General features: G+C 42.9%; 1 protein-coding gene across 1 annotated transcript in view; it reads right to left on the reverse strand.

Moving 5' to 3' along the window:
* Positions 1 to 14,013: 14,013 nt before the first annotated feature.
* Positions 14,014 to 16,667, reverse strand: part of MSX1 (msh homeobox 1) — a 2,662-nt gene continuing 8 nt past the window's right edge. Inside the window, exons 1-2 of the mRNA XM_069744833.1 lie at positions 16,196 to 16,667; positions 14,014 to 14,789 (exon numbers count right to left, since the gene is read on the reverse strand). The exon at positions 16,196 to 16,667 is cut by the window's right edge and continues 8 nt beyond it. Of these exons, the coding sequence (XP_069600934.1) occupies positions 14,365 to 14,789; positions 16,196 to 16,601 (831 nt within the window). The 5' untranslated portion in view covers positions 16,602 to 16,667 and the 3' untranslated portion in view covers positions 14,014 to 14,364. The remainder of the gene's footprint in view (positions 14,790 to 16,195) is intronic.

Consider the following 16,667-nt stretch of genomic DNA (forward strand, 5'->3'; position numbering starts at 1 on the left):
CGCGCCCTCTGCTCTGAGACGTCGCAGAGTCAGAGGACGCTGCAGCTGCCGGCGCCGCAGGAACCAGGAGAGGTGAGTATAGAGCGGGGGGCGGGGTCCGGTGGTGGGGGGAGCTGGTCCTGGTCGTGGCGGCGGACGGCGCCGCCCGAAGATTTAAAGGGGCGTTTTTTTTTTTGTTTTTTTTCTTCTCCTGCAGCGCCGGCCGCCCCCCGCATTGTGCCGCCCGGGGCGGACCGCCCCCCCCGCACCCCCCTTCCTACGCCACTGCATATATACTCCTACAGATATAAGTACAGGAGGGCTCAGCACCACAGGATGGCAGGAATACATATATACTCCTACAGATATAAGTAGAGGAGGGCTCAGCACCACAGGATGGCAGGAATACATATATACTCCTACAGATATAAGTAGAGGAGGGCTCAGCACCACAGGATGACAGGAATACATATATACTCCTACAGATATAAGTAGAGGAGGGCTCAGCACCACAGGATGACAGGAATACATATATACTCCTACAGATATAAGTACAGGAGGGCTCAGCACCACAGGATGGCAGGAATACATATATACTCCTACAGATATAAGGAGAGGAGGGCTCAGCACCACAGGATGACAGGAATACATATATACTCCTACAGATATAAGTAGTGGAGGGCTCAGCACCACAGGATGACAGGAATACATATATACTCCTACAAATATAAGTAGAGGAGGGCTCAGCACCACAGGATGACAGGAATACATATATACTCCTACAGATATAAGTATAGGAGGGCTCAGCACCACAGGATGACAGGAATACATATATACTCCTACAGATATAAGTAGAGGAGGGCTCAGCACCACAGGATGGCAGGAATACATATATAATACTCCTACAGATATAAGGAGAGGAGGGCTCAGCACCACAGGATGACAGGAATACATATATAATACTCCTACAGATATAAGGAGAGGAGGGCTCAGCACCACAGGATGGCAGGAATACATATATACTCCTACAGATATAAGTACAGGAGGGCTCAGCACCACAGGATGACAGGAATACATATATACTCCTACAGATATAAGTACAGGAGGGCTCAGCACCACAGGATTACAGGAATACATATATTCTCCTACAGATATAAGTATAGGAGGGCTCAGCATCACAGGATGACAGGAATACATATATACTCCTACAGATATAAGGAGAGGAGGGCTCAGCACCACAGGATGGCAGGAATACATATATACTCCTACAGATATAAGGAGAGGAGGGCTCAGCACCACAGGATGACAGGAATACATATATACTCCTACAGAAATAAGGAGAGGAGGGCTCAGCACCACAGGATGGCAGGAATACATATATACTCCTACAGATATAAGTAGAGGAGGGCTCAGCACCACAGGATGACAGGAATACATATATACTCCTACAGATATAAGGAGAGGAGGGCTCAGCACCACAGGATGGCAGGAATACATATATACTCCTACAGATATAAGGAGAGGAGGGCTCAGCACCACAGGATGGCAGGAATACATATATACTCCTACAGATATAAGTAGAGGAGGGCTCAGCACCACAGGATGGCAGGAATACATATATACTCCTACAGATTTAAGTATAGGAGGGCTCAGCACCACAGGATGACAGGAATACATATATACTCCTACATATATAAGTATAGGAGGGCTCAGCACCACAGGATGACAGGAATACATATATACTCCTACAGATATAAGTAGAGGAGGGCTCAGCACCACAGGATGACAGGAATACATATATACTCCTACAGATATAAGGAGAGGAGGGCTCAGCACCACAGGATGACAGGAATACATATATACTCCTACAGATATAAGTAGAGGAGGGCTCAGCACCACAGGATGACAGGAATACATATATACTCCTACAGATATAAGTATAGGAGAGCTCAGCACCACAGGATGGCAGGAATACATATATACTCCTACAGATATAAGTAGAGGAGGGCTCAGCACCACAGGATGGCAGGAATACATATATACTCCTACAGATATAAGTAGAGGAGGGCTCAGCACCACAGGATGACAGGAATACATATATACTCCTACAGATATAAGTAGAGGAGGGCTCAGCACCACAGGATGACAGGAATACATATGTACTCCTACAGATATAAGTAGAGGAGGGCTCAGCACCACAGGATGGCAGGAATACATATATACAGAGGCGTAGCTAGAGCTTTTGCCGCCCGGGGCTGTTCCCGAGTTTGGCGCCCCCCCCCCCCCCCTCCCCGGCTCAATACACACAAAGGTTACCAAAAACGGTTTTCCTGTTTTGTAGAACTTAAACTGGGCCTAATGGTGTCACCCCCACATGCCACACCTGTGACTTAATACCACCACACCATGACCAGGCCACATAGTGACCGAATAATACTACATACAAGGGACAAATACCACAACACCATTTCCAGACCACATATTACCACCACATAGTGACTGAATACTACAATACTGATCAGTAATAAAAAAAAAACCACAATACTATCACCATAAGTGCCAGTATTCACAGGAGATCTGTACTTAGTATGCAGTGTCTGTGTAGAGGTAATACAGAGATCACTGGTGACATTATACACAGGACCTCTATATAGTATACAGTGTATAGTGTCAGTGTATAGGTAACACTGACTCACCAGTGACGTCTCTAGGTGAAGTCCTTCATCTTTCATCCAGCACAGACCGCCATCATTTCATCCAGCCAGGACTCGTTTCTGCAGGAAATAACACAGTTATCTCGAGCTCTGCTTGCAGAACACATTACTTAATTTTTCACAACTTCTACATTACATCACATGAAGAAAAAAAGGTGATATAGTGTCACTCTGCACAGTAACAGGACCGCCCCCCCATTTAAAACAGTATACTCAAAAAATAAAATAAATACATCACTGCAGTAATAATATCCCTTAATTAGCCCCTATGGTAATAATATTCCCCACCCTGGCCCCGTTTCTCATTCCTGGCTCCAGCCATATGTTCTCGCATCCTGCCCTCATGAGTATCCATTCTACCCCATATGATCTCCACATCCTGCCCCACCAGCCTCCATCGTATCCGTCCTGCCCCATGATCCAATCCTGCCCCGTGTCTCCAATCATGCCCCGTATCTACATTCTGCCCATGCCTCAAGTCCTGCCCCCAGTGTGTCCAGCATATTACCCCCATGTTGTCCAGCAATCTGCCCCAGTGTGTCCAGCATATTACCCCCATGTTGTCCAGCAATCTGCCCAGTGTGTCCAGCATATTACCCCCAGTGTGTCCAGCAATCTGCCCCAGTATGTCCAGCACTGCCCCCAGTGTGTCCAGCAATCTGCCCCAGTGTGTCCAGCAGTCTGCCCCAGTGTGTCCAGCATATTACCCCCAGTGTCCAGCATTGCCCCAGTGTGTCCAGCATATTACCCCCAGTGTGTCCAGCAATCTGCCCCAGTGTCCAGCATTGCCCCAGTGTGTCCAGAAGTCTGCCCCAGGGTCTCCAGCATTGCCTCAATGTGTCCAGAAATCTGCCCCAGGGTCTCCAGTATTGCCCCAGTGTGTCCAGCAATCTGCCCCATGGTCTCCTGTATTGCCCCAGTGTGTCCAGCATTCTGCCCCATGGTCTCCAGTATTGCCCCGGTGTATCCAGCAATCTGCCCCATGGTCTCCTGTATTGCCCCAGTGTGTCCAGCATTCTGCCCCATGGTCTCCAGTATTGCCCCGGTGTGTCCAGCAATCTGCCCCATGGTCTCCAGTATTGCCCCAGTATGTCCAGAAGTCTGCCCAGGGTCTCCAGCATTGCCTCAATGTGTCCTGAAATCTGCCCCATGGTCTCCAGTATTCAGTGTGTCCAGCAATCTGCCCCATAGTCTCCTGTATTGCCCCAGTGTGTCCAGCATTCTGCCCCATGGTCTCCAGTATTTCCCCAGTGTGTCCAGCATTCTGCCCCATGGTCTCCAGTATTGCCCCAGTGTGTCCAGCAATCTGCCCCATGGTCTCCTGTATTGCCCCAGTGTGTCCAGCATTCTGCCCCATGGTCTCCTGTATTGCCCCAGTGTGTCCAGCAATCTGCCCCATGGTCTCCTGTATTGCCCCAGTGTGTCCAGCAATCTGCCCCATGGTCTCCTGTATTGCCCCAGTGTGTCCAGCATTCTGCCACATGGTCTCCTGTATTGCCCCAGTGTGTCCAGCAATCTGCCCCATGGTCTCCTGTATTGCCCCAGTGTGTCCAGCAATCTGCCCCATGGTCTCCTGTATTGCCCCAGTGTGTCCAGCATTCTGCCCCATGGTCTCCAGTATTGCCCCAGTGTGTCCAGCAATCTGCCCCATGGTCTCCTGTATTGCCCCAGTGTGTCCAGCAATCTGCCCCATGGTCTCCTGTATTGCCCCAGTGTGTCCAGCAATCTGCCCCATGGTCTCCAGTATTGCCCCAGTGTGTCCAGCATTCTGCCCCATGGTCTCCAGTATTGCCCCAGTGTGTCCAGCAATCTGCCCCATAGTCTCCTGTATTGCCCCAGTGTGTCCAGCAATCTGCCCCATGGTCTCCAGTATTGCCCCAGTGTGTCAAGCAATCTGCCCCATGGTCTCATGTATTGCCCCAGTGTGTCCAGCAATCTGCCCCATGGTCTCATGTATTGCCCCAGTGTGTCCAGCAATCTGCCCCATGGTCTCCAGTATTGCCCCAGTGTGTCCAGCATTGCCCCAGCCCCAGACAGTCAGACATAAAGAAAAAAAAAAAAAGTTAAATCCTCACCTCTCCCGTTCCTAGCGCAGGTCCGGTGCAGTCAGCGTCTCTCCGGCTCTGCGACGCTCAGGACAGAGAGGCAGAGCGGCGCGCACAGTAGTGACGTCATCGCGCCCTCTGCTCTGAGACGTCGCAGAGTCAGAGGACGCTGCAGCTGCCGGCGCCGCAGGAACCAGGAGAGGTGAGTATAGAGCGGGGGGCGGGGTCCGGTGGTGGGGGGAGCTGGTCCTGGTCGTGGCGGCGGACGGCGCCGCCCGAAGATTTAAAGGGGCGTTTTTTTTTTGTTTTTTTTCTTCTCCTGCAGCGCCGGCCGCCCCCCGCATTGTGCCGCCCGGGGCGGACCGCCCCCCCCGCACCCCCCTTCCTACGCCACTGCATATATACTCCTACAGATATAAGTACAGGAGGGCTCAGCACCACAGGATGGCAGGAATACATATATACTCCTACAGATATAAGTAGAGGAGGGCTCAGCACCACAGGATGGCAGGAATACATATATACTCCTACAGATATAAGTAGAGGAGGGCTCAGCACCACAGGATGACAGGAATACATATATACTCCTACAGATATAAGTAGAGGAGGGCTCAGCACCACAGGATGACAGGAATACATATATACTCCTACAGATATAAGGAGAGGAGGGCTCAGCACCACAGGATGACAGGAATACATATATACTCCTACAGATATAAGTAGTGGAGGGCTCAGCACCACAGGATGACAGGAATACATATATACTCCTACAGATATAAGTAGAGGAGGGCTCAGCACCACAGGATGACAGGAATACATATATACTCCTACAGATATAAGTATAGGAGGGCTCAGCACCACAGGATGACAGGAATACATATATACTCCTACAGATATAAGTAGAGGAGGGCTCAGCACCACAGGATGACAGGAATACATATATAATACTCCTACAGATATAAGGAGAGGAGGGCTCAGCACCACAGGATTACAGGAATACATATATACTCCTACAGATATAAGGAGAGGAGGGCTCAGCACCACAGGATGACAGGAATACATATATACTCCTACAGATATAAGTATAGGAGGGCTCAGCATCACAGGATGACAGGAATACATATATACTCCTACAGATATAAGGAGAGGAGGGCTCAGCACCACAGGATGGCAGGAATACATATATACTCCTACAGATATAAGGAGAGGAGGGCTCAGCACCACAGGATGACAGGAATACATATATACTCCTACAGAAATAAGGAGAGGAGGGCTCAGCACCACAGGATGGCAGGAATACATATATACTCCTACAGATATAAGTAGAGGAGGGCTCAGCACCACAGGATGACAGGAATACATATATACTCCTACAGATATAAGGAGAGGAGGGCTCAGCACCACAGGATGGCAGGAATACATATATACTCCTACAGATATAAGGAGAGGAGGGCTCAGCACCACAGGATGGCAGGAATACATATATACTCCTACAGATATAAGTAGAGGAGGGCTCAGCACCACAGGATGGCAGGAATACATATATACTCCTACAGATATAAGTAGAGGAGGGCTCAGCACCACAGGATGACAGGAATACATATATACTCCTACAGATATAAGTACAGGAGGGCTCAGCACCACAGGATGACAGGAATACATATATACTCCTACAGATATAAGGAGAGGAGGGCTCAGCACCACAGGATGGCAGGAATACATATATACTCCTACAGATATAAGGAGAGGAGGGCTCAGCACCACAGGATGACAGGAATACATATATACTCCTACAGATATAAGTAGAGGAGGGCTCAGCACCACAGGATGGCAGGAATACATATATACTCCTACAGATTTAAGTATAGGAGGGCTCAGCACCACAGGATGACAGGAATACATATATACTCCTACATATATAAGTATAGGAGGGCTCAGCACCACAGGATGACAGGAATACATATATACTCCTACAGATATAAGGAGAGGAGGGCTCAGCACCACAGGATGGCAGGAATACATATATACTCCTACAGATTTAAGTATAGGAGGGCTCAGCACCACAGGATGACAGGAATACATATATACTCCTACATATATAAGTATAGGAGGGCTCAGCACCACAGGATGACAGGAATACATATATACTCCTACAGATATAAGGAGAGGAGGGCTCAGCACCACAGGATGACAGGAATACATATATACTCCTACAGATATAAGTAGAGGAGGGCTCAGCTCCACAGGATGGCAGGAATACATATATACTCCTACAGATATAAGTAGAGGAGGGCTCAGCTCCACAGGATGGCAGGAATACATATATACTCCTACAGATATAAGTATAGGAGGGCTCAGCACCACAGGATGACAGGAATACATATATACTCCTACAGATATAAGTAGAGGAGGGCTCAGCTCCACAGGATGGCAGGAATACATATATACTCCTACAGATATAAGTAGAGGAGGGCTCAGCTCCACAGGATGGCAGGAATACATATATACTCCTACAGATATAAGTAGAGGAGGGCTCAGCTCCACAGGATGGCAGGAATACATATATACTCCTACAGATATAAGTATAGGAGGGCTCAGCACCACAGGATGACAGGAATACATATATACTCCTACAGATATAAGTAGAGGAGGGCTCAGCTCCACAGGATGGCAGGAATACATATATACTCCTACAGATATAAGTAGAGGAGGGCTCAGCACCACAGGATGACAGGAATACATATATACTCCTACAGATATAAGGAGAGGAGGGCTCAGCACCACAGGATGACAGGAATACATATATACTCCTACAGATATACGTACAGGAGGGCTCAGCACCACAGGATGACAGGAATACATATATACTCCTACAGATATAAGTAGAGGAGGGCTCAGCACCACAGGATGACAGGAATACATATATACTCCTACAGATATAAGTACAGAAGGGCTCAGCACCACAGGATGACAGGAATACATATATACTCCTACAGATATAAGGAGAGGAGGGCTCAGCACCACAGGATGGCAGGAATACATATATACTCCTACAGATATAAGTAGAGGAGGGCTCAGCACCACAGGATGGCAGGAATACATATATACTCCTACAGATATAAGGAGAGGAGGGCTCAGCACCACAGGATGACAGGAATACATATATACTCCTACAGATATAAGTACAGAAGGGCTCAGCACCACAGGATGACAGGAATACATATATACTCCTACAGATATAAGGAGAGGAGGGCTCAGCACCACAGGATGACAGGAATACATATATACTCCTACAGATATACGTACAGGAGGGCTCAGCACCACAGGATGACAGGAATACATATATACTCCTACAGATATAAGTAGAGGAGGGCTCAGCACCACAGGATGGCAGGAATACATATATACTCCTACAGATATAAGTAGAGGAGGGCTCAGCACCACAGGATGGCAGGAATACATATATACTCCTACAGATATAAGTACAGGAGGGCTCAGCACCACAGGATGACAGGAATACATATATACTCCTACAGATATAAGTAAAGGAGGGCTCAGCATCACAGGATGACAGGAATACATATATACTCCTACAGATATAAGGAGAGGAGGGCTCAGCATCACAGGATGGCAGGAATACATATATACTCCTACAGATATAAGTAGAGGAGGGCTCAGCACCACAGGATGGCAGGAATACATATATACTCCTACAGATATAAGTACAGGAGGGCTCAGCACCACAGGATGACAGGAATACATATATACTCCTACAGATATAAGGAGAGGAGGGCTCAGCACCACAGGATGGCAGGAATACATATATACTCCTACAGATATAAGTAGAGGAGGGCTCAGCACCACAGGATGACAGGAATACATATATACTCCTACAGATATAAGTAGAGGAGGGCTCAGCACCACAGGATTACAGGAATACATATATACTCCTACAGATATAAGTATAGGAGGGCTCAGCACCACAGGATGACAGGAATACATATATACTCCTACAGATATAAGTAGAGGAGGGCTCAGCACCACAGGATGACAGGAATACATATATACTCCTACAGATATAAGTAGAGGAGGGCTCAGCACCACAGGATGACAGGAATACATATATACTCCTACAGATATAAGTAGAGGAGGGCTCAGCACCACAGGATTACAGGAATACATATATACTCCTACAGATATAAGTATAGGAGGGCTCAGCACCACAGGATGACAGGAATACATATATACTCCTACAGATATAAGTATAGGAGGGCTCAGCACCACAGGATGACAGGAATACATATATACTCCTACATATATAAGTATAGGAGGGCTCAGCACCACAGGATGACAGGAATACATATATACTCCTACATATATAAGTATAGGAGGGCTCAGCACCACAGGATGACAGGAATACATATATACTCCTACAGATATAAGTATAGGAGGGCTCAGCACCACAGGATGACAGGAATACATATATACTCCTACAGATATAAGTATAGGAGGGCTCAGCACCACAGGATGACAGGAATACATATATACTCCTACATATATAAGTATAGGAGGGCTCAGCACCACAGGATGACAGGAATACATATATACTCCTACAGATATAAGTAGAGGAGGGCTCAGCACCACAGGATTACAGGAATACATATATACTCCTACAGATATAAGTATAGGAGGGCTCAGCACCACAGGATGACAGGAATACATATATACTCCTACATATATAAGTATAGGAGGGCTCAGCACCACAGGATGACAGGAATACATATATACTCCTACAGATATAAGTAGAGGAGGGCTCAGCACCACAGGATTACAGGAATACATATATACTCCTACAGATATAAGTATAGGAGGGCTCAGCACCACAGGATGACAGGAATACATATATACTCCTACAGATATAAGTAGAGGAGGGCTCAGCACCACAGGATGACAGGAATACATATATACTCCTACAGATATATGTAGAGGAGGGCTCAGCACCACAGGATGACAGGAATACATATATACTCCTACAGATATAAGTAGAGGAGGGCTCAGCACCACAGGATGACAGGAATACATATATACTCCTACAGATATAAGTAGAGGAGGGCTCAGCACCACAGGATGACAGGAATACATATATACTCCTACAGATATAAGTAGAGGAGGGCTCAGCACCACAGGATGGCAGGAATACATATATACTCCTACAGATATAAGTAGAGGAGGGCTCAGCACCACAGGATGACAGGAATACATATATACTCCTACAGATATAAGGAGAGGAGGGCTCAGCACCACAGGATGACAGGAATACATATATACTCCTACAGATATAAGTACAGGAGGGCTCAGCACCACAGGATGGCAGGAATACATATATACTCCTACAGATATAAGGAGAGGAGGGCTCAGCACCACAGGATGACAGGAATACATATATACTCCTACAGATATAAGTAGATGAGGGCTCAGCACCACAGGATGACAGGAATACATATATACTCCTACAGATATAAGGAGAGGAGGGCTCAGCACCACAGGATGACAGGAATACATATATACTCCTACAGATATAAGTACAGGAGGGCTCAGCACCACAGGATTACAGGAATACATATATACTCCTACAGATATAAGGAGAGGAGGGCTCAGCACCACAGGATGACAGGAATACATATATACTCCTACAGATATAAGGAGAGGAGGGCTCAGCACCACAGGATGACAGGAGGCTTCATGAGATGAAGGACAAGCCATTAAATGCCGAGTTATTGAATGCATCATTGATATTAGTGACTCCAAAGAAGTTTCCTCTTGCCTCAAGCTATAGTCTAACTGGAGCCAGCACTGTGTCTGCTGCAGAACCTGCCTCATTACACCAATTAGTCTCTGTCTGAGCTCTAAACTAGGAGCACATCACTGCAGACAGGCCAGAAAGACAGACAATTACAACACTGCTAATGTGTCTGCATGTGTATGTGTGTATCATATGTGAGTATATACAGTATGTGTGTGCATATATATATGTGTGTGTGTATTATGTATAATATATATATATACTGTATGTGTTGTGTGCATATATGTGTGTATTATGTGTGGATATATGTGTTTGTGTGCATATATATAATCCTGTAGAATGTAAGCCCGCAAGGGCAGGGTCCTTGCCCCTCTGCATCAGTCGGTCATTGTTAGTTTGTTTACTGTATGTGATATTTGTAACTTGTATGTAACCCCTTCTCATGTACAGCACCATGGAATCAATGGTGCTATATAAATAAATAATAATAATAATATATATGTGTATTATATGTGTGTATATTATATGTATGTGTGTATATTATATGTGTGTATATTATATATGTGTGCGTGTATTATATATGTGTTTATATATATATATGTGTGTGTGTGTGTGTGTGCATATATATGTGTGTATAATATATATATGTATATGTGTGTCTTATATGTGTATATGTATGTCTATGTGTGTATTATACGTACACACGTTTTGTGCATATATATGTGTATATACATTATAAATATGTGTGTATAATTGTGCGTGTATTATATGTGTGTATGTTTGCATGTGTATATATTATATATGTGCATATATACATGTGTCTGTATATATATCTATGTCTGTGTATATTATATATGTGTGTGTATAAACGTGTCTGTGTATATATAAGTGCATAAATTATATATGTGTGTGTTTATTCATGTAATATATCTCTACACATACAGATTTGCAACCAGAACAGTAATAAAATTACTGGTACAGGAAGTCCATATATATATTATATATATATATATATATATATATATATACATATATTTTTTTTTTTTTTTTACACACGAACATGTGTAGTATGTGATTATATGTAACTTCATTTTTATCAGTAATATTAGTCGCTAAGAGTACCAATACTGCCAATGTAGTAAATAAAAAAGGCATATAATTACTGGTATGATTATTAATTTATCCATCTATCATCGAATTTTTGACAGTCACAATAATGGTCGTATAGATTGATAGACAGACACAGATAGCTGATAGATAGGTAAAAAGATAATGTGATTCATAGATAGATATAGATGCCTTGAGAATAGTTTTTTCTACATACAAATGTGTTTTGTATGAGTTTTCATACATTATCATATATTGTCCCCATTATATAGATGTATCAATAGTTTAATCTTTCCTGCGTAATGATGTACTTGTTCCAGAACTATGGAGGAGGAAGCCTGGTGTCCGGACAGCCTCAGCTCTGCTGCACACAACCAGTGTAGCGGATCTGAATGTGTCCAGTGACCATTTATTATCCATCTTCCTATGGGGAAACCTCCTGACAAGCTCCTCTCTGCACGATCAGCACTTTCTGTTTCACTTTCACCTGTCATCAATTAGTCCTTACATTTTCCTTCTTGTAAATTCCGGCAAAAAAAAAAAGTTTATAATATTAATTAATGTATGTAATTGCTTTCATTAAATTCTTATACCTATAGAAAAGAAATCCATCAACTCCCTCTTTTATAATTGTTGCTTTTGCCCACGGGAAAGAAATGAATTGAATCGATGTTTGTAGAACGAATACAGAAGTTGACAACTTTTTTTTCTTTTGCACATGTCAAGATAATGCACCAGAGTGTAATAAAGTCGTGAGATGTTGTAAATATTTACTTTCCGACTTTTATTAAAATTCACTTTAGGAGAAAATGTGAGATCTCTTTGGACTATTTCTAGACCGACATCCAGAGCAAATTTCACTTTCTGGTTAAATGGAATCATTCTAATTAATATTTTATAAGTTCTGTATTTTGTATCAATTGAATTAAACTTGATCTTTTAATTCTTTATGCGTCTGAAAAAAAGTAATTTTATTTTACATTCTGGTTCCTCCAATATATAACTAAAGAGTTGCACAATTTATTATTTTTAGATCTCACAGCCTCACTTCATATTTCCCTAATCAAACTCCTTTTTTAATTTTTTTTTTAATTATAAAACACAAGATGAAACCACAAAAAAAACTACATTAAAATTAATTTATTTAACAAATAGAACTATAATATAAATGATAATAAATTTCAAATATACAGTATATTACATAATGCATCCCTTCCAAAGGGATTTAATGCAATAACGAAAAAAAAAAAAAAAAAAAAAAGAGTCTGTTAAACAGAAATACATCATCTCTTACATGGAAGAGACACACATTTATCTTTACATATATTTATCCCTTTATCGACCATGTCATCTGCTGACATCAATGGGCTGAAGAAATCTTGGCAGATGGGATCTCCTCTCTTCCAAGTGCCCTTTTAACCCCTGATCTGCAACATGTGGCTCTCCAGGTGTTGGAAAACTACAACTCTCAGCAAGGCCTATTATTTTGTTTTTTATTTCCAGTGCCATGCTGGGATTAGTAGTTTCCCAGCTGCTAGAAACTTGTTGCAGATCACTGGACTAAGAATGTTACTGTTAGGATTAAAAAAATAATTAGAATTTAGAGTTCTCTGTGGTTGATACCTTTTTATGGCTAACTGAAAAGTTGGTAACAAATTGCAAACTTTGGAGACTACACAGGTCTCTTCATCAGGCAAGCTTGGAGACTACTCAGGTCCCTTCATCAGGCAAGCTTGGAGACTACTCAGGTCCCTTCAACAGGCAAGCTTGGAGACTACTCAGGTCCCTTCATCAGGCAAGCTTGGAGACTACTCAGGTCCCTTCATCAGGCAAGCTTGGAGACTACTCAGGTCCCTTCATCAGGCAAGCTTGGAGACTACTCAGGTCCCTTCATCAGGCAAGCTTGGAGACTACTCAGGTCCCTTCATCAGGCAAGCTTGGAGACTACTCAGGTCCCTTCATCAGGCAAGCTTGGAGACTACTCAGGTCCCTTCATCAGGCAAGCTTGGAGACTACTCAGGTCCCTTCATCAGGTAAGCTTGGAGACTACTCAGGTCCCTTCATCAGGCAAGCTTGGAGACTACTCAGGTCCCTCATCAGGCAAGCTTGGAGACTACTCAGGTCCCTTCATCAGGCAAGCTTGGAGACTGCTCAGGTCCCTTCATCAGGCATATGCCTGCTGAAGACGACCTGAGTAGTCTCGAAAGCTTGCAATTTGTTACCATCTTTTCAGTTAGCCATTAAAAGGTATCAACCACTGAGGACTCTCAATTCTAAATATATATATATATATATATATATATATATATATATATATATATATATATATATATATATATATATATATATATATATATATATATATATATATATATATATATATCCTGTACTGTTAGGATTAGGATAATGCATTCATTTAGGAAAGTTTTAAATCAATCCTATTCATCTTAATTCATTACTTGGACCTAAAATGGCAGAATGCATTTGGATCTTCAGCTTGCTGGACACTTCTTCAGCTTTCCACCAGTGGGCTGTAGGGTTCTTCTAGCCAGATGCAGCTAACAAAGCGATAAATGGCAATACATGTTGGAAATGATAATAGTATTTCTAGCAATGAATTCCCTAGGAATCCATAAATAGTGACACAGTTATGGTGCAGGAACAATTCACACAAAGGTCCCCTTGGAAAGAGTCAGGAGTGGGTTCAAGTGACTTATTAGGAGAGATGATACATGCTGTATCCAACATGTGCAGTGTACAGTCCCATGGGTGATACTGGCAGGGTAGGTCTATGGAAGGGATGGGAAGTTCCATACAATGAAGCTGTGGGTACAGCAGTCCCCAATGGGAAGGAGATACCAAAAGCTGGTGGCAACATGGGCTTGGCTGCCATTTTTAGTTTTTCAAGTTCTGCTTCTTGAAGCCTCTTGGCTTTTGCTCTTCTGTTTTGGAACCAGATCTTCACCTGAGTCTCAGTGAGGTTGAGTGAACTGGAGAATTCAGCTCTTTCTGCTATGGAAAGATACTGTTTCTGTCTGAATTTCCTCTCCAGAGCCAGGAGCTGGGAGGTGGTAAAGGGAGTCCTTGGCTTCCTGTTGGTTTTGTGCTTTCTCAGTGTGCAAGCTGGGGGGCTCATCCTCCCTGAAGAGATCAGAATAAGGGTCTTTTTTTTAGAAAGAACATTCAAAAAGATATAATAGAACCAAAATCACCAAGCAGACTATCGTACTCATCTGCAAAGTTTATAGGGTGTTGTCCTAAAACTATTGCAAATAAGTCAAATAATATTATTGCTATATTAATTTCCCAAAGTTAAATCATAAAAGAAAAAGACGAAATACTAAAATAATAATAAGTAAAATATTATTGCTATTAACATAAATATATCTTAATTTCCCAAACTTTGATCACAAGAGAAAGTGATTAAATAAAATAATCTTAAATCATTGCTATTACTATTGCTAGGAAAACTGTATCTTAAATTTTTAAACTTCGGTCACAAGAGAACAAGAAATAATAATAAAAAGAATAATAATCACAGGTCTCTTGCTTGTCACTATGTGCTTTACTTTATTATCATTCTATAAATTAAATATTGTGATAAAAGCTAAATCTTAATTTCCCAAACTTAAGATAAGAGAAAATGACATTTAATAATAATAATAATAATAATGATAATGATAATATCATCTGAGGGCTCTTAGTTTTCACTATGTGGTTTACTTTATGATGATTCTATAAATACCATATTGTAATAAAAGCTAAATCTTAATTCTCCAAACTTAATAATATTATGTCATTTTCTCTTATTATTATAATAAACTGAGGGCTCTTACTTTTCACTATGTGCTTTATTTTATGATGATTCTATAAATGCAATATTGTAATAAAAGCTAAATTTTAATTCCCCAAACTTGGATCAGAAGAGAAAATGACATATTATTATTATTATTATTATTATTATTATTATTATTATTATTATTATTATTATTATTATTATTATTATTATTATTATAATCCGAGGGCTCTTACTTTTCACTATGTGGTTTACTTTATGATGCTTCTATAAATACAATTTTATTCCTATTACTATTGCTATAAAAGCTAAATTTTAATTCCCCAAACTTAACTCAGAAGAGAAAATGCCATATAATAATAATAATAATAATAATAATCTCACGGCTCTGGCGTATCACGATGTGCTTTACTTTATGTTGCTTTTATAAATAAATAAAATTATATTATTGCTTTTACTATTGCTATAAAGCCTAAATCCTAATTTCCCAAACTTTGATCACTAAAAAAAAAAATGGAATAATAGTAGTAATAATAATAATATATAAATCATCATCATCATCATCTCGGGGCTCTGTGCTTTACTTTATGATGCTTTTAATATTATATCTTAGTTTTATTTTTAATCACGTTGGTTCAGTTGCCAGAAAAATAAAACCACAATAAGCTACAAGCCCAATTATAGAAAAACTCCGGACAGAATAAGTTCCCCAACTTCCCCAGAGAGTTCATGCAGAGATTCCGGGACTTACTTGTCGGGGAAGGGGAGAACCGGGGGTCCTGCAGCCAGGGGCCCCTCTCTCGGTCGGGGCTCTCGGACTTCACAAGTGCTTCTTCTGGGAGTTTCAGGATCCCTCCGACTGTAAAATGGCTGTGGTGAGAGCTCGGGGGGCTGGGGGGCTCTGCGGCCGGCAGGGAGCCCACCCTCGGGCTTTGGGAGGTCCCGGCCAGTGGGGCTGCAGCGGGGCTGGAGATGTCCCGGTCCCTGCCCGGCTTCTTGTCAGCCATCAGCGCCTCCACACTGAAGGGCAGCACCCGGGGCTTGGGCTCACTGTCCTCCTCCACTGCCATCCTCAGGCCGGTCTGCATGGCTGCTCGGCTGCAGCTTGGGCTCTCAGCTGTGGCTCCACCAGAAGTGATGAGGACACCAGGGGCCATACAGAGGCTCCTCAGAGAGCCGGGGCCGGGGGTCCTGCGCCTGCCATGGGGCTCAGCGCTGTAAGT

Source organism: Ranitomeya imitator, chromosome 1 (genome assembly GCF_032444005.1).
Source record: "Ranitomeya imitator isolate aRanImi1 chromosome 1, aRanImi1.pri, whole genome shotgun sequence".
Classification (NCBI taxonomy): domain Eukaryota; kingdom Metazoa; phylum Chordata; class Amphibia; order Anura; family Dendrobatidae; genus Ranitomeya; species Ranitomeya imitator.